The sequence below is a fragment of the Penicillium citrinum genome, assembly GCF_028827155.1.
Source record: "Penicillium citrinum strain IBT 23319 chromosome Unknown utg000007l:1.0-2040159.0:1.0-2041076.0, whole genome shotgun sequence".
Classification (NCBI taxonomy): domain Eukaryota; kingdom Fungi; phylum Ascomycota; class Eurotiomycetes; order Eurotiales; family Aspergillaceae; genus Penicillium; species Penicillium citrinum.
Window position 1 is genome coordinate 1858497 of NW_026622692.1, and position 22886 is coordinate 1881382.

The 22886-nt window shown below is 49.1% G+C and overlaps 9 protein-coding genes across 9 annotated transcripts; 6 read left to right on the forward strand and 3 right to left on the reverse strand.

Moving 5' to 3' along the window:
* Positions 1-2590: 2590 nt before the first annotated feature.
* On the forward strand, positions 2591-5272 carry N7469_008367 (putative cell wall proline rich protein; the record flags this gene model as incomplete). The annotated part of the gene is made up of 1 exon (XM_056647285.1): positions 2591-5272. The coding sequence occupies one exon, from the start codon at positions 2591-2593 to the stop codon at positions 5270-5272; it is 2682 nt and encodes an 893-aa protein (XP_056498836.1).
* Positions 5273-6025: 753 nt separating this feature from the next.
* Positions 6026-7303, forward strand: N7469_008368 (25S rRNA (uracil2843-N3)-methyltransferase; the record flags this gene model as incomplete). The annotated part of the gene is made up of 1 exon (XM_056647286.1): positions 6026-7303. One exon carries the CDS (start codon positions 6026-6028, stop codon positions 7301-7303), a length of 1278 nt encoding a protein of 425 aa, XP_056498837.1.
* A 328-nt stretch (positions 7304-7631) lies between these two features.
* Positions 7632-8548, reverse strand: phb1 (prohibitin subunit PHB1; the record flags this gene model as incomplete). The annotated part of the gene is made up of 2 exons (XM_056647287.1): positions 7632-8150; positions 8228-8548. The coding sequence occupies 2 exons, from the start codon at positions 8546-8548 to the stop codon at positions 7632-7634; spliced, it is 840 nt and encodes a 279-aa protein (XP_056498838.1).
* A 220-nt stretch (positions 8549-8768) lies between these two features.
* Positions 8769-9476, forward strand: N7469_008370 (ubiquinol--cytochrome-c reductase subunit 8; the record flags this gene model as incomplete). The annotated part of the gene is made up of 4 exons (XM_056647288.1): positions 8769-8800; positions 8967-8992; positions 9168-9345; positions 9422-9476. 4 exons carry the CDS (start codon positions 8769-8771, stop codon positions 9474-9476), a joined length of 291 nt encoding a protein of 96 aa, XP_056498839.1.
* Positions 9477-10095: 619 nt separating this feature from the next.
* On the forward strand, positions 10096-11465 carry N7469_008371 (spermidine synthase; the record flags this gene model as incomplete). The annotated part of the gene is made up of 3 exons (XM_056647289.1): positions 10096-10126; positions 10351-10917; positions 11185-11465. The coding sequence occupies 3 exons, from the start codon at positions 10096-10098 to the stop codon at positions 11463-11465; spliced, it is 879 nt and encodes a 292-aa protein (XP_056498840.1).
* A 628-nt stretch (positions 11466-12093) lies between these two features.
* N7469_008372 (Dehydrogenase multihelical) lies at positions 12094-13152 on the forward strand (the record flags this gene model as incomplete). Its single annotated transcript, XM_056647290.1, has 1 exon — positions 12094-13152. One exon carries the CDS (start codon positions 12094-12096, stop codon positions 13150-13152), a length of 1059 nt encoding a protein of 352 aa, XP_056498841.1.
* A 346-nt stretch (positions 13153-13498) lies between these two features.
* Positions 13499-16025, reverse strand: tktA (transketolase tktA; the record flags this gene model as incomplete). The annotated part of the gene is made up of 6 exons (XM_056647291.1): positions 13499-13612; positions 13666-15029; positions 15090-15384; positions 15462-15546; positions 15673-15815; positions 15972-16025. 6 exons carry the CDS (start codon positions 16023-16025, stop codon positions 13499-13501), a joined length of 2055 nt encoding a protein of 684 aa, XP_056498842.1.
* A 1670-nt stretch (positions 16026-17695) lies between these two features.
* N7469_008374 (putative phenol 2-monooxygenase) lies at positions 17696-19956 on the forward strand (the record flags this gene model as incomplete). The annotated part of the gene is made up of 5 exons (XM_056647292.1): positions 17696-17757; positions 17806-18019; positions 18085-18578; positions 18645-18679; positions 18749-19956. The coding sequence occupies 5 exons, from the start codon at positions 17696-17698 to the stop codon at positions 19954-19956; spliced, it is 2013 nt and encodes a 670-aa protein (XP_056498843.1).
* Positions 19957-20108: 152 nt separating this feature from the next.
* Positions 20109-21972, reverse strand: N7469_008375 (sugar porter family MFS transporter; the record flags this gene model as incomplete). Its single annotated transcript, XM_056647293.1, has 3 exons — positions 20109-21246; positions 21314-21570; positions 21649-21972. The coding sequence occupies 3 exons, from the start codon at positions 21970-21972 to the stop codon at positions 20109-20111; spliced, it is 1719 nt and encodes a 572-aa protein (XP_056498844.1).
* Positions 21973-22886: the final 914 nt, after the last annotated feature.

Consider the following 22886-nt stretch of genomic DNA (forward strand, 5'->3'; position numbering starts at 1 on the left):
GCAGAAAGCCGAATTGAGTATTGTGACTGGCTGGCGTTAGGATACCTTGATCTACCGAATCATGGAAAACAGATTTGACCGCTCGGCCGGTTTGCTGGAGAGACTCCCCACAGAAATGTCCGTGGACCCCCGGAGGACCATCCATGGTCCGATTCGGCATCCCGGAGGATGAACCTTGCGAACTCCGAGATTGTGATTGAATTTTGATTTTGGTTGATTCGAATTTGACAGCGAGGAAAGTAGTGCATTCGGAGCTCGGACGAAGTAATCTGATCTGGTCCGAGTCAATACTAAATGTGTGTCAATGTGAATGGAAATAATGAGTGGCGATTGCATTATAGTCGACGAATCAGATCCACCTGACTTTGACAGTGTACACGTATCGTCTGAGTTTCAACTTTGTATCGTAATCAGTACTACTCCGTACATAGTAGTATGTACATACATAGTATGTTCAAAGTCGGGGCCAGACGATGATGTACAAGGAGGGTGGCTATGTACTCCGTACTTCGTACATATATGTAGGCCCTTGGACGCCAAAATAGGGGGATCTTCCTATCCGGTCTCATCCATCCTTCCAGGTTTATATTATACGGACATCTCCGTAAATGAGCTCACACCGCTAGCACCGAATTCATCGCTTACTATTTACACAACAATGTAACCGGGACAAAGCCATAGGTTCACACCATTGATGAAATAATTGACAAGCCGAGATTGAATATTGAATCGGACCCAGGCTATTTGCTGCAGGCCGGATCTCCCGTTGCCGCCCCAATTGGCCTTATGCCGATCGAGCCCCACGGCTAACTTGGCTGAACGGGCAAACCCACATGCAATTTGCATGGCGGATCCTCCTGTCATTGGCCCCTTATCAATACATGCGTTCCTCCCGGACGCCAGGGGGGATAGTCGAGGGTTTCAGTGTTTCAGTGCCTTGACCCGATGGCGCGCAGGGAGGTTTCTGAGCTCTCCATTGCCCATGAACATGATCTCTCCACTAGCCTCCACCTCTCCCGTACTGTACGGAGTACATTCTATGTATATTCGGCGCTAAATATGGTCGCAACTATTTATATCCGATCCGAATGGGATTCTGCCAAGCCCAGACATCAGGAGTCTGCCTGCGAGAAAAGGCAACCTGGCAATCTCCCGGGTGATGATAGATGGGTCGTTGGTCATTTTGATCCACTCCTATCATTTTGCTGTACCTAAATGTACTGTATGGAGTACCGCTACTGTAGGAATCTCCATTGCAAATCTCCACTTCCTGATCGCAATCAAACAAGGAATACTCTGTCAGAAGAATTCAGTATTCAGCAGAGATGATGAGTTTGTTCGGCACCAGTGACTTGCATGTCTTCCTTGTCTGCATTTCTGCCCCCCCCATCCCCAGCGTGGCGTCCACCTCGACCCACCATACCAAGCGAGATTTGCCCGAGTTTAGACTCATTGGTGCCTTGAAACTCCACTTTTTCTCCGGATGCGTGCGCCTGTTCATTGGGCACGTCAGCTTGGACCCCAGGATCCTCTCTCTGTGTATTGTGTACATACCGTACGGCTCCATCAGGCTCTGTGTGTACGAACTGCTGGACTGTTTTGACCGTCCTAGTGGCAACCAAGTCATGACGTCCGATAATCGAATTGTCCTAAAATTGAGATTAACTGACACCCGCACATTGTAGAACCCAGATAGGACCAGATCGGGGGCCGAGACTGACTCCATTCAACATTCCTAGGAACAATTCCCCATGAAAGTTTTTCCCTGTGCCCTTGTTCTGACAGTGACAGCCCGATCTGGGCCCATCGTGGCTTGCGTGGAATGTTCTGTAGTTCGAGTCTGTAGATTTTGAGTCAAGGGTGCAAATACACTATCAGTGTATAGTATGGAACAAGAGATTTCCCCCTTCAGCTCATCAAGGCATACACACACTCTCTCCGGCTGTCTTGTCTCCTCGTCTCCTGCAGTAGTGGACACTAGAAAGAGTGTAAAGTGTAACCCAAATCTCCCGTAATCGCCCCCCCTCCGCCCCCCTCTCCGCCCGCGTAATTACCGCGTATTCCCCTCCCTCACTCTTTCTGTCTTTCTCGCTCTCTTGTTATTCTCTTCCTTTCACTTTCAACCTCCATCACGACTATCTCGCCCTCCTCCTCCCCTAAACCTCTCCTCATCCACTCCCCCCATCCTCTCCTTGGCCTCCGTCGTGGCCGTCCGTTCCTTTTGAAAATTATTCGACTTGTCAACTCTGTCGCCCTGATTATCCAACGATCTCTGCCTGGCGCGGAAAGATTCGATGTCCCTCGTTCGAGGTAATTAAAAAGAGACCTCCAGATTCCCCTGCACTTTCCAATCTTCGAAAGTCAATCGGTCTGGAGGTCTGTCCATCTGGATCTTGTCGACCGCTTTTTATTTATATTTTTCATTTCTATATCGCCTTCTTCGATTCCCTGTTGAAAGTCCTTTTTTATCTTTTTTTTTTATTGCACAGCATTGATGGCATCGATTTCTCTACCTCCTCAGCCCCAACCAGGCTTTCCACAACACTTCGAATCTTCCTCATCAGATAACAGCGCAAGTCGTCGCTTGACAATGCCGCCTTTACCGAATCCGCCTTTTGTCTTTCCTGCTCGAGATCCGGACGCTGCCGAGGAAGAGACCGAGCACCGGACGCCGCCCGCGCTCCCGTCATTCTCGTTCAATCCGGGTTCTGGTCAATCACTACAACCACCTCCTCCAAATACTCGCGGTGGGGGTCATCGACGTCGACCCAGTGAATTTGTGGGTGGAGATCAATTGGTGACACCAGAAACAGGGGTGACTGGAGAGAAACGGGAAGAGCCTCCTTCTCCGACACATGCAGCTGCTCCAGCTGGCCCTCCTGTTCCTTCTGGTCCTCCCCCGGGCAGAGGCCCTGGAAGACGACATCATGCTCATCGCCGTTCCGCCGCCGTTTCTGGTGTAGACTTGAACGCTATCCAGAAGGCGCTGGGGTCAAACCCGACTGCCCCCAGCGCCCCTACTACCCCTGGCGATCGGACTTTTGATACAGGCAATGAACAAAGTCAACGACCACTCTCTCTTTCGGCTACATCTCTTGGTCGTCCCACACCTCCTGCGTCTCCTCAATTCCCTCCCGATTATTCTGTCCCTCCTGTTCCACCTATTCCTAGCGCCATTCATGTGCAACACGCTCCGACTACTGATAATTTGGATCATGGTAGACCTGTTTCGGCAGTATCCCAGGAACCTTCTCCGGCTCCATCGGCTGCTGACTTCCAATCGTCGGATAATCTTCAACCTATAGCACAGGCCCCAATCCAGAAACGCACTTCGAAGCCGCGGCCTAAAACAGCTGATGCTTCTCTGGCTTTCGATTTGATGCAAACTCAGAATGCCCTGGATGAACCCACTATTAAACGCTCAAAGTCGACCGGTCACTCACGCGCTCGAAAAAGCGTGTCCGCCCGGAAACTTAATGCTCAGGCGCAACATGAAGCTTGCATTGAAGACTCGCATTCAACAGATGCATCTCGTCCTTCTTGCTCTGATGACGGATCAGAATACGGTACCGACTCTGATCATGAAGGGGACGAGTCCCATGTAACCAAAAAATCGCGATCTAAAAAGAAGCAGAAGCGTGTTCGTGGCTGGGCCGGGTCCCTTCTAGGTCGCGGTAAGAGCAAACGCCATCACAAGGGAGAGGCTGAGAAACCGGAAAGCCCCGAGCGCAAAGCAAAGAAACCACCGCCACCTTTTGCGCTCAGTCGAACTAATTCAGACGTTGGCTCGGTTATGGAAGTCGATTTCGACAACGACGACGTCGTTGTCCTCCGAACTCCTACCAACACGGAAGCCCCTGTTTCAGCCGAGGAGCGTGGCGAGGAGATACCGCCTGTACCCGCTGTCTCTCTTGAGTCTGCATGGAAACCGCGAAGCTTTTACGAACAAAATGCCCAAGATGAAGTCTTTAGCAGCCCAATAATCGACCTTGATGCTGCTCTCGGTCCGTTCAATACTCCCGATATGCGACCAGCAAAGGGAGCAGGCCCGAGTAAATTCTCTGTCGCAACGCAACGCATGTATAGTGGTGGACGGCGTGGTGAATTTGTTGGTCCAGAGATGCGGTATCATCGTCGCGCCGAGAGTGCGCCTATTATGCCTCCATTCGATCGAAGTGCATTGGGACCCGCTCGCCTTGGTGGTGCTACTGGAGTGGAAACTCCAGATGTTTTCTACGAAGAGGAGGAGGATGCTTTCCTGGCCGCCAATCAATCGCCTAGGAATGAAGTTGCTTCTAGCCAAAAAGCACCTGCAGTCTTATCTACATCGGAGGATGATGCGAAGTCCGTTATGAGCGATGATACCGGTGACACCCTAACTCGGGCGGCAGAGCCCACCCCGGAGCCTCTCCCAGCACGAGCATCTGAACGTGGTTCGATCTCGACTTCTGAACCTACGTCTGAATCTTCAGTTGAACCTTCACCTCAGTCCACTCCTCCGGTTCATCAGGGCCTTGGGATTCGGGCGCCGGATGAGGTGGAACCTTCGCCTCCAACTACTGCATCTACCGAGCGAAAACCTCGACAACCGTTGCATAATTCCAATCCCTTCGGAAGACCTCCTCGCAGTCCGATTGAGATTCTCAGGTCGGAGGAATCTGTGGCTAGACCACCGTTGCCTCCTAGCCCCGATGTTTCCCCAGGCTTCCTTGCTGTTGATAAGCGACCAGCTACTTCTCCCCACGAACTTCAACCACATATCCCTCCCCTGTCACTCTCTGCTGGAGTTTCGCCTTCTGATTCATCGTTCCCCTCTCCCGATGCCCCACGATTGTTCAATGATCGTTATTTCACAAGTCATTCGTACCATCACTTACCAGCGGATTATTACAATCATGCCTCTGTTGAGGATGTACCATCTTTGACGAGTAGTGCATCAACCATGACCAACACTATGAATCGTTTTTCTGCTTCGTTCTTTCCTCGAGCTCGCTTGTCGACAGACCGCGCTGCATCTTTCTCCGCTGCTGTGAACCGACGTACCAGCCAGGCCAACGCTTCGAAGAGATCTAGTCTTGCTAGTCTCTCTAAGTTGGTCGGTGGCCCGCACTCAGAGCGGAGCAAGCTCTATCAAGAAGAGAAGCCGCCAGGGGATTCACCGGACAAGTCTAAGAAGAAGGGTCGCCGTCTAAGCAGACTGATGCATTTCTGGAAAGTAAAGGAAAAAGAGAAGACAGGCACCGATAAGACGAGCTCCTCTGAGCGTCCTTGACACTTGTCTGCTCTTCGACCTGAATGCATTTATTTTGATTTCATGGCGCAATCTCGGCATAGCGAATATCCTGTCTGAGCTATCTGATTCTTTCCCTTGCATCTCAACCCACTTTCCCTGCTATATCTGGTTGTCTGGGCTTTGTCCCCCAATGCTTTGTATATATTTGACACCGGATTTCTTGTTCATTTTTGATCTCTTCTTTCCCTTGACTTGTCCATTCTTGCTTAGTTCTGCCCCGAATCTCTCTCTCCTTGTGGGAATTTTTCCCATCACGAATCTCTTTATTTCCAGGCCTTTTCCCTGTCGCCTGAGTACGACATGCTGTCATCTTCTCGTCTATCGTTCATGTACCCGTTGTGAGATAACGCACGGCTTCATTGACCTTCTCTACGATCGCTGTCCTATCACGGACGTCACTTGTTTTTTTTTTCCTTTTCTCATTTTACCTACTTTTCTTCTCTATCTATGGCGGTCGCCTGGAATAACATTCTTAATCCCTGATCTTGGAGGGGACTTCTCTTTTTCATGCATTGATCTTCGGTGTGGTGTATTTAGTTCTTTTCGTGTAGTGGCAATTTGACTGATTACCTACCCTGCGATAAGCCAAAATTCCGAGGACTCCAAATGTTCTCAACTTCAGCTTAACTTCACCCACTAAACACTTAAATCCTACCTCTAGGCTTAGTAAAGCCTTTCAAAGAATCTCACAGCCCTTGAATCATAATATACCGAGCAAGAAAAACATCCAAAATGCCGCCGAAACAAACAGACCGCAAAAGACCCAAGCAAAAACCAACCTCAAAACCCCAAAAACCACCCCGCCAACCCTCGAAACAACCCCGTAAACCCAACACCAGCAATCATGACGGCTCCGAATCCCCAATCGACTTTAACACCCCAATTCCACTTCAATTACAACAACTCACCCTAGACATCTTCAAATCCGCCCTTCTCCCTTCCAACCCCGCATCTTCCGCGTCTACATCAAAAGAGACTCCCGAAGAACGAGAATTAGATACAAAAACACTTATTCAAACGATAAAATCCCATCTTTACCAGCGCGACTTTGACTCGGCGTTCACAGATGCAGGCGAGGATTTACTGCGCGCGTATGCGTTGCGATGGAGTGCGGCGCGCGCTTTGGGATATGCGGGTCTTTTTAGAGGGGTGTTACAATGGATGAGAAAGGAGTGTTTGGCCCGGAGGAAGAGTGTATATTCTACGAAGGCCGTTTGTATTGGTGGCGGGGCTGGTGCTGAAATCGTTGCACTTGCTGGTGCATGGAGGGCTCTTGATTTTGGACTTGGCGTTGAAGATGGACTGGGGCAACTTTCGTTGGAGGATGAGGAGGAGGAGAATAAAGATGAGACTGGAAATGAATCTCAAATAGAAGGGCGAGTCAAGTCGGTTCTTTCTGTTGCTGCGGTTGATATTGCGGATTGGTCGGGTGTTGTGAGAAGATTGGAGAAGACTGTTGCTTCTGATGCTGTGCCTACATTAAGGTCTTCCGAGTATCAACCGCCACTTGTGCCCGTAGATGGTGATGGAAGTGGGAATGGGGCATTCTCTGTTTCGTTTCAGAGAGCTGATATCTTGGGAATGTCCGAGGATCAATTGAAGGATGTGTTTTTGGAAGCGAATTCTTCTGAGAACGCACTTCTTGTGACGCTCATGTTTACGCTGAATGAGCTGTTCTCTACATCCATGGCTAAAACTACGGGATTTCTACTTCGTTTGTCGGAGATTCTTCCTTCGAATGCGGTCTTGTTGGTGGTCGATAGTCCTGGTAGCTACTCGACTTTGAAAATGGGGAAGGACAAGGATGGGAATCCGGTGGAGAGGAATTATCCTATGAAGTTTCTTCTTGATCATACATTGCTTTCTGTGGCGGAGGGCAAGTGGGAGAGGATTTATACGCAGGATTCACGATGGTGGAGACGTGATGCTGAGCGATTGCGGTATGAGGTTGGCGAGGGTGCGGGTTTGGAAGATATGCGGTTTCAACTACATTTATACCGTAGATTGTGAAGCTATGTCTGCAGCCCTGGAAAGTTGAAACTACAAGAACTAGTGTATATCAGTGATTATCCCTACATGAACAGTCACAGTAATAGTATCACTTGGAGTAGAGGTATTGGTATTGCTACAGTGCAGAAAATAAATCAAGATGAACAGGTAAAGCCCATCTGCCGTGTCGAGGGAGCATGCCATAGCTCATCGGTACCCTTGGACACGCGGATTGGCGATTAAATGGTACAGCTTCTCGGAATGAATTCGAGAAATAACAACGGGGCGCCGCCAAACACCGCCCTCCTTCAAATCCATATTTCCTTCTCCGTCAAATTCTTTCTTCCTTTTAGCTTCGTAGACCCAGCAACAAGCTAGTGCTCTTGCCGCCTTCCTTGCCCTCGCCACCAGGCAGATATGTGACGTTGGGGTTGTTGGACAGAGTCTGGGCGATTTCACGGCTGGCATCGATACGACGGATCTCAATAAGACCGTTGCCGGCCTTAGCGACGGCCTTGCTGATAATGTCGGCACTCTCGGCTTCACCCTCAGCTCGGATAACGTTGGCTTGACGCTCCTGCTCCGCACGCTCGACGATGAATCGTGCCCGCTCGGCGTCTTGCTGGGCGATCTGCTTTTGCTCAACGGCACGAGTGAACTCCTTGCCGAAGGTCATGTGGGTAATTGACACATCCTCCAGGGCGATGTTAAATTGCGAGGCACGCTTGAGAAGGTCGGTACGGATGCGGTTGGATACGGCCTCACGTTGTGTGATAAGCTCGGCGGCGTCGAATTGGGCGACGATGGCCTTGAGGACTTCATTACCGATGGAGGGGAGAACACGCTCGTCGTAATCGGTACCATATGACTATCCAAGTTGAATATGTGTTAAGTTTGTGGACGTATTTCTTGTTGACTATGGTAATGACCGTCTAGCTCTCTTACCTGGTAGATCTGCGGCAGCTTCGGCACCTCCGGACGGTGTAGCACACGCAGCGTCAAGCTGACCATCTGCAAATCCTTACTTCCGGTTGTTGTCGAAATGTTACGAGGCTTTGTGCGAACATCATAGACAATAGCTCGTTGCAACCAGGGGATCAGGAAGTGGGTGCCTTCGTTGACGACTGACTCCTGCACACCGGACAAACGATCGAAGATGACGGCGCGTGTACCACCCCGAACATCGTAAATCGAGGCATTCCAAAGAATCGCACCGGCGGCCACCGGGCCGGCCAGCCGGTAAATGTTATAGAGAGCGTTGGCCATGGCGATGATGGAGGGGAAGTGAGGGGAGGGGAAGAGATGGACGATGTGAAGTTGAAGCTGCTTAGAAAAGACGAAGTTGGAAGTTGACCCGATTGGGTTTAGTGCGCTAGGCCTCCCCCAACTTCACCCGAACTTCACCTTTTCCAATCTCCTTCAGTCAACCACCAATTCCTTCCACTCTCCTCCCACTTTCTTCGCGCGAGATTCCGATCTTTTCACCATGGGTGGTTCCGTCAATCCTAAGACCGGCCAGTGAGTCTTCCCTTTTCTCACCAATCTGGTTGGTGGCTGGAGGGGACGGATGCGTCGTGATGTCCGAACACACCCGCTCTGATCAGACTTGATCGAGTGTCCCTTCACGACCGGCACCAATGACTAGAAGGAAAGCTGAATAATTATACTAATTCCATGTTCTTAGTTTCATTGGCAACTGGGGCGAGTTCGGTACGTTCGCAATTGTTTTTCCCTGAGGTTTCCGATTTCGCAACTGCACGAGATACGACGACCACGACCACCATTATCCGTCTCGACTCTTGCATTGCGACTATATTGGAATCAGGACGATTATACTGTGAACTGGAAATTCCCATACTAACTGACGGCTCTCTCTCTTTTATAGGCTGCCCTACTCCCCAGCGCATTGCGACCTATGCCCTCTCCTCCAACCGTCAGCGCCCCTTCGCTGGTGCTTTCCACGCCGCCATCTTCAACACTTTCCGTCGTTTCCGTGGCCAGGTCCTTTACGTTGTGCCTCCCTTCGTCATTGCCTACGCTGCTATGAACTGGGCTGTTGAGCGGTAAGATCTCCAATTTCCCACCAGGAGTCCAAGATTCTCCTTATGCTTGATTTCGCCTGTACTGACCATCTTGCAGCAACCACTACCTGCAGTCCAAGCCCGGCCGTATGCTAGAGGGCGGTGAGGAATAAACTCATTGATATCATTTGTTTCAATTGATTTTTTGGAGGGGATGTCTGGGAAATGGAATCTTGGGTATACCAGGAAGTCGGACGATTAAAGGCCGGCGCAGCTGTATCACATGTACAGTAGAAAGCAATTGACTTGTTTGTTCCTTTGTCTTATTTCATTTCCATATATTTGCACATATTTTGAACAGTAATTGATCAAGTAAATCCGGGATTGACTGTCAGCATCATTCGGATTATCTCGATTGGCTGATTCTCTATGCCCTCATATACTGTAGTCCTCAGCACTATACTCCCGTATATGTAGTACAACTGGCCCTCACCAACCGCCCAGAATCCAATCCTTCAATCATTCCTCTGTCTTATTTCCCCAGCTGATTCCGACCTCTTTTTACATCTTCTGCTTTCTCTTCTTCTCTCTTCATCTCTTCTTCTCCTCTCCAACTGGCCGAACAACTTCGAAAAACGCCCCACTCGACCCAACCGCAAGTAAAAAATCTCGCGGCCCAAAACAGCCAAACTTCCGCCGGCCCTCTTTTCTTCTCGCATGCTTCGTTCTCTTCTTTTTCCTTCTCTACGTCCCCCTCGATCTTTATTTTCTCGTCGATTTACTTCTTCCATTATGAGCGAGCTCACTCACCCTACCATCCAGGGTATGTTCAATTGATTTTCCTCCTCCCCTTCCCCTCTCTCAGTCAATGTTTGATTTTTTTTTATACTCCGATTTGATCGGATCTTTCTACTACCCCGCCATCGGATGCAGCATCATCCCACTTGCTCCCCTCAACTTTCACTACGTCTCCCCTCAATTCAAAAGTCCAATTGCTAGCTTGATTTACACTTGATTAATATTCAATTCTTTTCTTTTTTTTTTTAGATGGCTGGTTCTCTGAGAAGTCCGGCATGTGGCCCGGTCAGGCTATGAGCCTCAAGGTCAACCAGATCCTGCACCACGAGAAGTCCAAGTATCAGGATGTCCTCATCTTCGAGAGCAGCGACTACGGCACTGTCCTCGTCCTGGACAATGTCATCCAGTGCACCGAGCGTGATGAGTTCTCTTACCAGGAGATGATCACCCACCTGGCCCTTAACTCCCACCCCAACCCTAAGAAGGTCCTCGTCATCGGTGGTGGTGACGGTGGTGTCCTCCGTGAGGTCGTCAAGCACGAGTCCGTCGAGGAGGCCATCCTCTGTGATATTGATGAGGCTGTCATTCGTCTCTCCAAGAAGTACCTCCCCGGCATGTCCGTTGGCTTCCAGCACCCCAACGCCACCACCCACGTTGGCGATGGCTTCGAGTTCCTCAAGACTCACAAGAACGAGTTCGATGTTATCATCACTGACTCCTCCGACCCTGAGGGTCCTGCCGAGACTCTCTTCCAGAAGCCTTACTTCGAGCTTCTTAACGATGCCCTGCGCGAGGGCGGTGTCATTACTACTCAAGGTTGTTCGTTGCCTTTCCTTTGCATCGTCTCGTTACATCTTGCCCAACTCTTCTCCCCTTATCTCAATTCCCCAATCTTCAATTTCTTTGTAACTTCTTTTCTCTTCTTTCGCTTTTTCTTTCTTTCTTTCTCTCTTTTTTTCTTTTCTTTTTCCCCCCTACTTTTCTCTCTCGTTTTCTGTTCCTAGGCTAACCTTTTCGCACCACCCCGCAACCAACCCGCTTTACGGGCTCGGTTTCGCGGAACTGTGCCTTCTGTCTATACAGCCGAGAACCAATGGCTCCACCTTTCTCTCATCGCCGACCTGAAGAAGTCCTGCAAGGAGGTCTTCCCCGTCGCCGAGTACGCCTACACCACCATCCCCACCTATCCCTCCGGCCAGATTGGCTTCATGGTCTGCTGCAAGGACGCCAACCGCAATGTCAAGGAGCCCCTCCGCTCCTGGACACGCGAGGAGGAGGAGAAGCTGTGCCGTTACTACAACCAGGACATTCACCGCGCCAGCTTTGTCCTGCCCAACTTCGCCCGCAAGGCTCTGGGCAACTAAATGGTTCCTATATATGGGTTCGCTCTGAAAAGTTAGGGTAATGAATTATATCATGATGAATGAATTCGATTCTCGATATTTTGTGCGGTTTTTGTAGAATTTTGAACATAGAAGTACTAATTGGTACATGAAATTAAGTATACGGGATATTATGAAGACGGTTCTACTGCAGCAGTTCAGTGGGTTATGAGCTTGCTTCAATCCAATATATACTTCCTTCATAACATCATACGTGGAACAATTGCGCTGGCACCTTGATAGAATTAGCATCTATCCAAACATTGGAAGTGTTTCGGCTCGTTGATCAATGCATAGGGCTATCCTATGCACTCCGTCCATTATATACACGGAAATGATGGTCTCTCTGCAATACATGATAATCAATTGTGCCCTACGACTAGCTAATGGAATTAATTCCAGCTGTATATATTACATGAAATGCCCGATTGAAGCTTATAGAGTTAATGACTATGTATACACTCTCATAGCGGCCAATTTAACCTCGGAATCCCCGCATGCCCCGCTATCAAACCAATTCCCCATTTTCAGGAACTTCCCTTTCCAATTTATCTCATATCATCTTTCTAGCTCTCACTTTCTCAACCACCTGAATTTAAAGCCAACAACAATGTCAGAATACACTCACCACATCGCCATTCTCGGTGCAGGAACAATTGGCTTGTCAATGGTAGCCCTACACCTCCGAAGACCAGACACACGAGTAACAATCTACGACCCAAGAGAAGACTTCACAACCCAAGTTCACAATCAATTACCCTCATATCTCGAAACCACCCAGGAGACCCAAGAGAAAGACCCAATAACCCATCTCCTATCAACATCCCGACTAAAAATAGCGACTTCCCTCCGCGAAGCCGTCGAAAAAGCAACCATAATCCAAGAACAAAGTCCCGAAAGAACAGACTCGAAACAAGAGCTCTGGAACCAAGTCTCTAAATACGCAGATCCCACTGCTCATCTTTGGAGTAGTTCCTCTGGAATCCCCGTCTCGGCACAATCAGAGAAATCCCCATCTGATATTGCACAAAGACTGGTCGTCGCACACCCATTTAATCCACCACATATAATGCCCCTAGTGGAAATTGTCCCAGGTCCACATACAAAAGCCGAGCGAGTGGAATTTGTAAAAACCTATTTCGAAAATGTCCCAGGTCCGAAGACGAAGAATTCTTCTCAGAATCTAGACCAGACTCGGAGTGAATCCGTGCAACACTGTCGTCCTATCATCTTACGAAAAGAAATCCCCGGGTTCGTGGGAAATAGACTCGCATTCGCACTACTGCGAGAAGCTTCTTACCTTGTTGGTGAAGGAGTTGTATCGGCGCAGGATCTAGATTCAATTGTCACAGCCAGTCTTGGACCGAGGTGGGCGGGAAGTGGTGTTTTCGAGAGTTATCATGCTGGTGGTGGAGAGGGGGGCATTGGGGCGTTTTTGCAGAAGCTTGCGCCGACGGTTCAGGATGTTTGGGGGCAATTGGGACAGATTGATATTTTGACTGATGCGCAGCGTGATGCTGAGGGGGAGAATGTTGGACAAAGGGAGAAATGGAGGGATGAAGTGGTTCGTCAGACGGAGGAGGCGTATGGACCGACGGTGACGGCGAATACACGGGCGAAGAAAGAGAGAATGTTGAGGGATGTGCTTGAGTTGCAGAAACAATCTTAGGTGGTCTTTTCATAGTGTCAGATAAGTCAGGCTGTGATATTCAGTGTGATAGATGCAAAGGATACCAACATACCATACAGTAGTGCTTCACTATCATCTGAGCAGCCTTCACTAATGAGATATCGGAGACGAATCGGCCATTAACTTAAGCATCATCCAGGCTCATCATGCTTGGTCCAATGAATTACGAATATGACAATCATGGACAGTGCTACACTACGTCCCGAACTACTAATTACTGTGCACGCAAAATGTAACAGACATCGCTCTATTGTCTTGAAATATCGAGTATAAGGGCTGTCGCCTCTTACCTAAAAAGCACAAACATTTTGACATATCTCGTTCCTTACAGGATCTGCTGGAAAGCCCGGTTGATGGGGGAGCGCACGCCGTGACCCTTGTAGAAGTCAATGGTGGCAATGGCACGCTTGGAGATACCAGCGGGGGTGAACTCGAATTTCTGGAAAAGATTAGCACTGGACAGCGTTTGAATGTAGATTCGGATATACATACCTCGTACACCTGCTTGTAGGGGCCAGAGGCACCGAAGCGGTTGAGACCGAACTGCTCGTGAGAGTAGCGCTCCCAGCCCATGGTGGAGCAGGCCTCGACGGACAGAACGGGGATGCCGTCGGGGAGAACCTTGAGGCGGTACTCCTTGTCCTGAGCATCGAAGACCTCGAAGCAGGGCACGGAGACAACACGGGCAGCAATGCCGTGGTTCTTCTGGAGGTATTCGGCAGCCTCGATACAGATGCTGACCTCGGAACCGGTGGAGATCAGAGTGACAGCAGCGTTGGGGGTCTCGACGGCAACGTAACCACCGCGGATGGCGTTCTCGATGGTGGAGTTCTCCAGCTGGGGCAGGTTCTGGCGGGTCAGGGCCAGAATGGAGGGAGTGTGCTTGGAGGTCAGAGCCATGTAGTAGGCAGCGCTGGTCTCGTTACCGTCAGCAGGGCGCCAGACCATGCAGTTAGGCAGAGCACGGAAGTGGGCCAGAGTCTCGATAGGCTGGTGAGTAGGGCCGTCCTCACCCAGACCGATGGAGTCGTGGGTAGCGACGTGGATGACACGAACGCGAGACAGAGCAGACAGACGAACGGCACCGGCGGCGTATGAGACGAAGTTCAGGAAAGTACCACCGGCGGGGATGACGGTACCGTAGGCGGCGAGACCGTTCATGACAGCAGCCATGGCGTGCTCACGGACACCGTAGCGGAGATAACGACCAGACCACTCACCAATGCCATACTCGGGGGGCTGGAAGTCAACGGCGTTCTTCCAGCGGGTGTTGTTAGAGCCAGTCAAGTCGGCAGAACCGGACAGCAGCTCGGGGATGACATCGTGGATCTTCTCCAAGACGGCCTCCGACAGCTTACGGGACGCGACAGCGGCGTCAGTGGACTTGTAGGTGGGGAGGCTCTTCTCCCAGCCCTCGGGGAGCTTGCCAGACAGACGACGGGCGAGGTCAGCACCCTCGGTGGGGTGAGACTGCTGGTACTTCTCGAAGAGCTGGTTCCACTCCTGCTCCTTAGCGGCACCTTCGGCAGAGTGCTTCTGGTAGAGGTCGTAGACCTGTTGGGGAACGACGAAGCTCTGGTTGGGGTCGAAACCGAACTGGCTCTTGACGTGCTGAGCGTCATCAGCCTTGAGAGGGTTACCGTGAACACCTCCAGTACCGGCGAGCTTGGAGCCGAAACCGATGGTGGTGGTGAGCTTGATAACGGAGGGCTTGTCAGTGACCTGCTGGCACTTGCGGATGGCAGCCTCGATGCCCTCAAGGTCGTTGTCACCGTCCTTGACCCACTCGGTGTGCCAGCCGTAGGCCTCGAAGCGCTTCATGACGTCCTCGGTGAAAGCACACTTGGTGTCACCATCTAGGGAATAGCGTTAGCTTTGACCGCGTGCTTCACGGGTACATTCGGGTCGATCCTCACCAATGGAAATGTGGTTGTCATCGTAGATGGCGATGAGGTTGCCCAGCTTCAAGTGACCGGCCATGGAGGCGGCCTCACTGGCGATACCCTCCATAGCGCAGCCATCGCCGAAGAAGGTGTAGGTGTAGTTGTTGAAGAGCTCGAAGCCGGGCTTGTTGTAGACACCGGCGGAGTGAGCCTGAGCAATGGCCAGACCAACAGCGTTGGAGAAACCCTGGCCCAGAGGACCAGTGGTGACCTCAATTCCGGGAGTGTCGTGAGCCTCGGGGTGACCGGGGGTGATGCTGTCGAGTTGCTGCGGGGAGAGAATCAGCAAGTCAATTCCGTAGCATGACTGGGTGGCGCAACGCCACAGAGAGATTGATCACATACACGGAAGTTCTTCAGGTCATCCATAGAGAGCTGGTAGCCGAAGAGATGCAGCAGAGCATACTGCAGCATGCAGCCGTGGCCGTTGCTGTATGGATAGAAGAAGTATTAGGCGCTGTTCTGGGCTATCTTGGGAAGCGGGGGAAGCCGCCGGGGAGCTGCGGAGTTGATTTTGCGTCCGCATTGCTTGCAATATCAACGTGGTGAGACATACGAAAGAACGAAACGATCACGGTTGACCCAGTCAGGGTTCTTGGGGTTGAAGTTCATGAACTTGTTGAATAGAACGTGGGAGACAGGGGCCATGCCCATGGGGGCACCGGGGTGACCCGAGTTAGCCTTGGAGGTGGCATCAACCTGATAGGAGGACTCGAGTCAGTTCATGTTTGTCTTTACAGAAACAGCAGTAGATGCGTAAGGATCGCATTGCTTATCGGAGAGAATCCAATTGCACATGAAGAACCTTTTTTTGCTTCATAGAAGAGGGGAATGATAGGGAATGTCAAGACATACCGCGAGAACACGGATGGTGTTGATAGCCAACTGGTCCAGATCAGAGTAACCCATGATGGCGAATTCTGAAATGAAAGAGATTAGCAGACTACCGAGAAGCAGAAAATCAACAAGGAAATACACACAATTCAGTTAAGGGGAGATGGAGAGAGTAAGAGGAAGAGAGAGAGCGAAGAGGAGGGGGGGAGTATTTGTTGGTGGGGTATGATGTCTGTGGTGGGGCACAGAAACAGAAGGTGCAGCAGATGTGCTCCCCTCGTTCCTTCCTCGACAGAGTAACCACTGAGTTTTACCAATGGAATTTCCCTCCAATCTTCAATTTATATTACTCTTTCTCTTCTTCATCTTCTGCTCTATCAAGCTACGTCAGATTATACTCATAACAGCATGTTATATCTTCTATCAATCACTGCAAATCGTTGCATCATCATCTAGCTTACTCAGCGAGGGGCATTCTCAAAAGCTCAACAGATCGGATAAGTAAAAAAAAAAGACACTCAAGTCTTCAGCCATTTGCACGGCAACGCGGGTCAAGATGGACTGAGACTGGGCCTCTATTCTCTCAACCGTTGGTTCTGCTATGTCCACCAGCGTCTACACCGGGAACCACTCGGAGGACCCTGCTCCGGTCTACAGTGGAATTAGCCGTAGCTGACCCCATCGTGAGGCTGGGTGACTAGGCTGGAGTTGCATACATTATGTACAATAACCCAACTTCCACCAACGCGGAGATCGATGATCCCTTTCGGATTTCCCTATTTAGGTCCATCCGAATGCCACGAGAATATCCGCTGCAGCTACCGGGAAAAAAACTCCTGCATCTCCTGCGGGGTTATTGAAGAGTCAGACTGGTCGAAATGCATACATTATTCGGTGTGCCCAAAATAGCGTAGTTTTGCTGACTCAGATCTTAGGTCTATATGTTAGTTATTGAGCAGTCAAAGTAACGAAATACCTTTTTTTAAGGTGGAAGATCGATGCAATTGAGCTAATACTATGCAAGGAACAGCTTAGTACTAAGGCATCATGACACCTGGATCAGCTAATCCCTGTGCAACCACTGGCTCATGTTTTGACTCAGATGGTTCTCGATGTTGGTCGTTGGGTAATCCGAACATCTGCAAGCATTGCATAGACCCGCTATGTTATACAAACGTCTAAAAGAGTAACCATTGCCTCTGTACCTACTCACTCCGTTACTAGTAGACTCCAAACTCCACCCGAGCAACAAAGAAATTCTCCAACTTATTTACATGATTCTTCTGATGTTCTCATGCTCTTTGCGATAATGCTTAATAATGATGATTTAGTGGATCAAGAGTGGGCTCATCTCGGGCTTTGAAACTACCCGTCCGGAAAATAAGATCCTCAGACGGACCAAACTACTCCGGCATGTCTTGATGGATTATCAATTAGTCTCGAGGGTTCCAGGATAAGCATTACAGAGAATAATATCTCCCTGGGCGCCATGTGTCTGACCTACACTACAATTGTAGTATTTTACATCCATGGATATATGAGCAAGTAGCTGGAGTCAGCGTGCATCAATAGGCAGATTGCACACATGACTGCATCAAATACCTGAACTAGGTGACACACTATAATAGATACAGCTATGGCTCCTAATATAAGGGATTGAAGGTCCGATTTCTCGGTTTGAATGCCAAGGATCGTGGATTTCAATTATACTAAATTATACTCGACGTAGATTTCCCTACTCCGTCATGGACCAAGAGGCAGACATTGAACAGACTCAAGATGCGGACTTGGAGTCGCATACAGATGTGTAAGCATCGTAATGATAATCTCAAAGAACCATCTCATGATATTACAGGCTCATTGTTGGTGCCGGGCCGGCGGGCCTGATGGTGGCATACTGGATGGCTGTATACGGAGTACGAGCTCGAATTATTGACAAGAGAGGTACAAAAGTATTTACTGGTCAAGCGGATGGACTACGTCCCAGGACGCTCGAACTATTTGACAGCATGGGGTTTCAGCATCGTGTCATCCACGAAGGTCATGTAGCTGTCGAAGCCAATTTCTGGGTTTGTTCTTCCACTGGCATTCGTAATGGAAGCCTGACTAGGAAGTTTGGCTGATGAAGTATAAGGTACCGGATGAGAATGGGAAACTGACTCGACAAGGACCTCATTGTAGTCCAAAGATCAACGAGTCGAATCATCACAATATGCTCCTAACACAAGGACGTATCGAGAGATTTGTTATAGATGCAATTCGAGAATACTCAGATCTTGAAGTAGAAAGAGGGATCATTGCCGAGTCCTTTGGATATGATGAGAACCTGGAAAATGATCTTGATGCATACCCTATCATGGTGAAACTTCGTACCCTAAGTGACGAAGAGGCAAACCCAGCTCACCTCATCACTAGTACGAATGGGTCTGGACGACAGATGGCCAATGGACAAGGAAGAGGCAGTTTGCTCCCTGATGATTGGGATGAACTGATTCAGAAAAGTCGTCATCGAAAAACCAGGACAGAGACCGTCAAAGCGAAGTTTATCATCGGTTGTGATGGTGCGCACAGCTGGACCAGGAAACAGGTGAATATCCCTCTGGAGGGATCAGTAACAGATCATATATGGTATGTCTAGAACACCACTGTCATTCGAAAGTCCACTGGCAGTGTCAAAATTAAAACAATTGGCAGGGGTGTCATTGATATAGTCCCTCTCTCAAATTTCCGTTAGTGCCTCGCATCCAACAATATCAGTACCTATTGTAATAGGTATTAGCTAACTGAAAACATTTCAGCGGATATGCGTCGCCTAGGAACGATTACCCACTCCTCAGGAACAATCCTCGTCATTCCTCGTGAAAGAAATCTAGTCCGACTATACGTGCCCGTACAAATAGTCAACAACACATCAGACACCCGCTTCGACCGCGCAGCAATAACCCTAGAAATGATCAAAGCCCGAGTTCGAAATATAATGAGCCCTTACACCTTTGACTTCCAAATCTGTGACTGGTGGACCGCATACCAAATCGGACAACGAGTTGCGCCGTCCTTCAATAAAGGGTCTCGCATATATCTCGCGGGTGATGCGGTACATACCCATTCTCCCAAGGTTGGTCTTGGTATGAATATGAGTATGCAGGATGGATTCAATATTGGGTGGAAAGTCGCCATGGTCGCGATTGGTGCGGCAAATCCTGCTATTTTGGAAACTTATACGCCGGAACGACATCCATTGGCGGAGATGTTACTTGAATTCGATAGGCTTTGGTCTGGCGAGTTTACCGAAACAAATGAGGACGGGGTTTCTAATCCCGATAAAGCGGAGCGGATGGTTGATGTTGTAGAGAAGTTTATGGATTTTGCGGATGGTTTGAAGGCTTATTATCCTGCTAGTCCGCTGGTTTGGAAGAATCCAGAAGAAATTCGACCTGCTTCTGCACGCAATTTGATTCCTGGGGAGCGAATCCCCCCTGTCAAACTGCAAAGTCAGGCAGAGGGCAATTCAAGATGGACAACAAGATTATTTGAGAGTGACGGGCTATTTCGAATCATTATTCTCGCGGGTGATGTCCGGGTTGAAGAGCAGAAGAAAAGAGTCGAGACTCTTGGGAGACTGTTAGCTGGGATGGATAAGACTAAAATCTCTCCATTGCACCGGTATGTTCATATCCCAGGGTATAAAGACCAGATTAGGGTGGTCACTATACACAGTGCCCCTTGGAAAGAAGTTGAGTTCTTTGATTTCCCTGAAATTCTGCGTCCATTTGACCCAGTCATGGGTTGGGGTTATGATGATATCTGGTGTGATGGCTTCTGTACCTGGGACCCACACTGTCAAGGGAAAGGGTATGAGAAATGGGGAGTTGATAGAAATCGTGGGGCGATGCTGGTTCTTCGGCCAGACCAATATATCGGATGGGCCGGTGAGTTAGAAGAGTTGGATGATATGACTGCCTATCTAGATGGTGTACTTGTCAAGATGCCAACACCAGAGCTCTAGAACGTGGAAAATGCAGAGAGAAGCAAGGAAAAAGTCATTCATTATCATAAAAATCATAAAAGCATACATCGTGTATCCATCAAATCTCGAAGCAATAGTAAAATGAAAGGAATACAACAAAAACTGAATGAGATAGTGACAGCAAGTCCTAATTACTCCCCAGGACGTGTATCGGGAATAGTAGTCGGCTCTTCACGAACACCACCACTACCAGTTGGCTCGAGATGAGCCGCAGACCCAGTTCCTTCCCCCTTATCGAATGACCCACGCATAATATTCGGATCAGCAGGGAACTCGAATTTAGAGCTCTTCCAGGGCTTAACCTTCATGAGATACATAGTATCGATCTCCTCCAGGGTCCGGCCTTGACCTTCAATAACAGCGAAGTATACCAAGCCAGCAGCAAGGAAGAGACACCCGGCAAATACATACCCAAAACGAAAGTCAATGGCACTGACAATGAATGGCGTGAAGAAAGCCAACAGGAAATTCCAGAGCCAGTTAGATGCAGTGGCGAGTGACATAGCGCGTGCTCGATATTGTGACGGATACAACTCAGCAATAATTGTCCATACCATCGGGCCCCAGGTACTGGCAAATCCCAGAATAAACAGGCAGGCAAAGACGACCATCGCCGTTCCAGCTGGTTTGGTACGCTCCGGGAAATCTCGATCAAGAGAAAAGTGGCCCACAGAGGCGAATATCATAAAGCAAACAAACATCCACAAGGCACCTGCGATGAGAGATCGACGTCGACCATAATGTTCGATCAGGTAGAGACCGAGGAAAGTGGTTCCAAAATTGACAGCACCCAGAATCATCTGCGTGACATAACTATTTGATATACCCGCACCTTTGAAGACGACGGTCCCATAGTAGAAGAAATAGTTTGCGCCAGTCAGCTGTTGCAGAGCTTGAAGAGAAACTCCGACAGCAACGCGGTATCCCATTGTTGGAGCCTTGAAGAGCTGGACCCAACTGACTTGACCATTGCGGACTTCCTCATCGTGCTTCTGTTTGATCTCTTCGAATTCAATTTTCAGCGCCCGGTGATTACGCGGGATGCCATAGATCTTTGAAAGTGTGCTGATGGCTTTGTCTACCTTTCCATGCCGGTAGTCATATCGAGGGCTTTCCGGGAAAAAGGCCATGCCAACGCCGAGGATCAGAGCCCAGATATAGGTGACGCCCATAGGAATACGCCATGAACCGGTATCCGGACGGGCTTCAGTCCCGAAATTAATACAGTTGGCAACGAAGATTCCCAGTGTGATGAAGAGTTGGTATGTACTAAAATTTTGAGCATAATGTCAGACCAGATCAAAAACGAAGTATGCTGTGGTAGCGTAACACATACCTGATGAGAGACCCTCGAATATGTCTGGGGCCAGACTCGGCTTGATACATGGGAACAAGCAGAGATAATGCCCCAACGCCTAATCCTGCTACCCAACGGCCCATAGCGACTTGATACCACTTCCCGACTGGGGAGGATATCTGGACCGTGATACCAACCGAGACCATCACACACCAGCCACTGATGGACCACTTGCGTCCTGTGCGATCAGCAATAGGTGCGGCGATCAAAGCTCCAATCAAAGTACCAATAGAAAGCTATATAGAATGTTAGCAAGTGTGTATCCTCCACGATAATATGATACTAGCAAGTTATTGAAACCAAGGGAAACCTACCAAGCCCACAATAAGACCAGAGCGTGCATTACTGAAATGGTATTTCCCATCATTTCCTAGCTCACCATACCGTTGTAGAAAATTCTCCATCTCTAGAAAACCAGAGATTTGGCCTGTATCATAACCAAACAAGAAACCTCCCATGGACACGAAAAGACCCATCACCGCGGAGCGCCAGGTAAGTAGTGGAATGGCTGTATCGACGACATCGCTAGGAGCTTTTTCACGATCTACCGTAGAAACCGATTCTCCGACGGATTCTCTAGGAGGTTGATTTTCGGCGTATACATCCTCGGGTCGTTTATGGAATATGTTCTTGAACATGGTTGCGGAAGCAGAAGACAAGCTCAGAAGACTTTATCTGATTTATGAATCTCACTGTTCAGTTCAGGAAAATTATAGAGGCAGAAAGCAAAATAGTTCTGGAAAATAATCCAAGGAGTTCCATCAGGGCCTTTAATACCCCGTCCATCTTTTAGCAAGGTCAATTCCAGAGGGTTCCGGTAGACCTCTAGCTTCGTAGAGTTCGACACCATGATTTCCTGGGTCTTCGTCTGTCCCTGGGAGGCTATTGGATAATTCGCGCTCATGAGGAAGATGATGACTCGTTGATTTGTATGGCGCCGAATCGATATCCCCATACGGCCGACGGACATCTCCGTTTAGCAGGGCCTAAAAGCGAAAGTCTGGGGAAGTGGGGAAGCGCATTCGGCAGGTCAGTGACAGGTCAGTGGCATGTTTGCCTATTTGGTGAGCTTCATCCATGGTTTATTTCATGGTTCCAGGTATTCGTTGAACTAGACCCCATAGCCACGAGTAGGGGTGGCGCGGAAGAGTGGGTGTCGCATGATGAGTTCGATTTACCAGTGGCGATAATCTTGAGCAGTTTTATGAAGTCGTGGGACCTGGGCGTCGCTAACAAGTTTTGATTCCAATCTGTCATACTTATACAGGATGTCTGGGATGCATGCAGTTCTTTGGTTGGGATGATCATGGCTGGGTCTACAAATGTGATCAATGTACTAGTAAATATGAAATAAAGTCAAATTCTTAATTAGACAAGAAAACGTGCGGTTGAAATACTAAAAGACGTTATATTGGAAAGAAATCAAGATAGCATCGAACTCCAAATTCCAATAGAAGAACTCGAAACGCCTCCTAGGTATCATCATGTTGCAAAGAGAAAACAAAATCATTCAGCTCTGGACCAGGAGGCCATAATCATTCGAAAGATATTA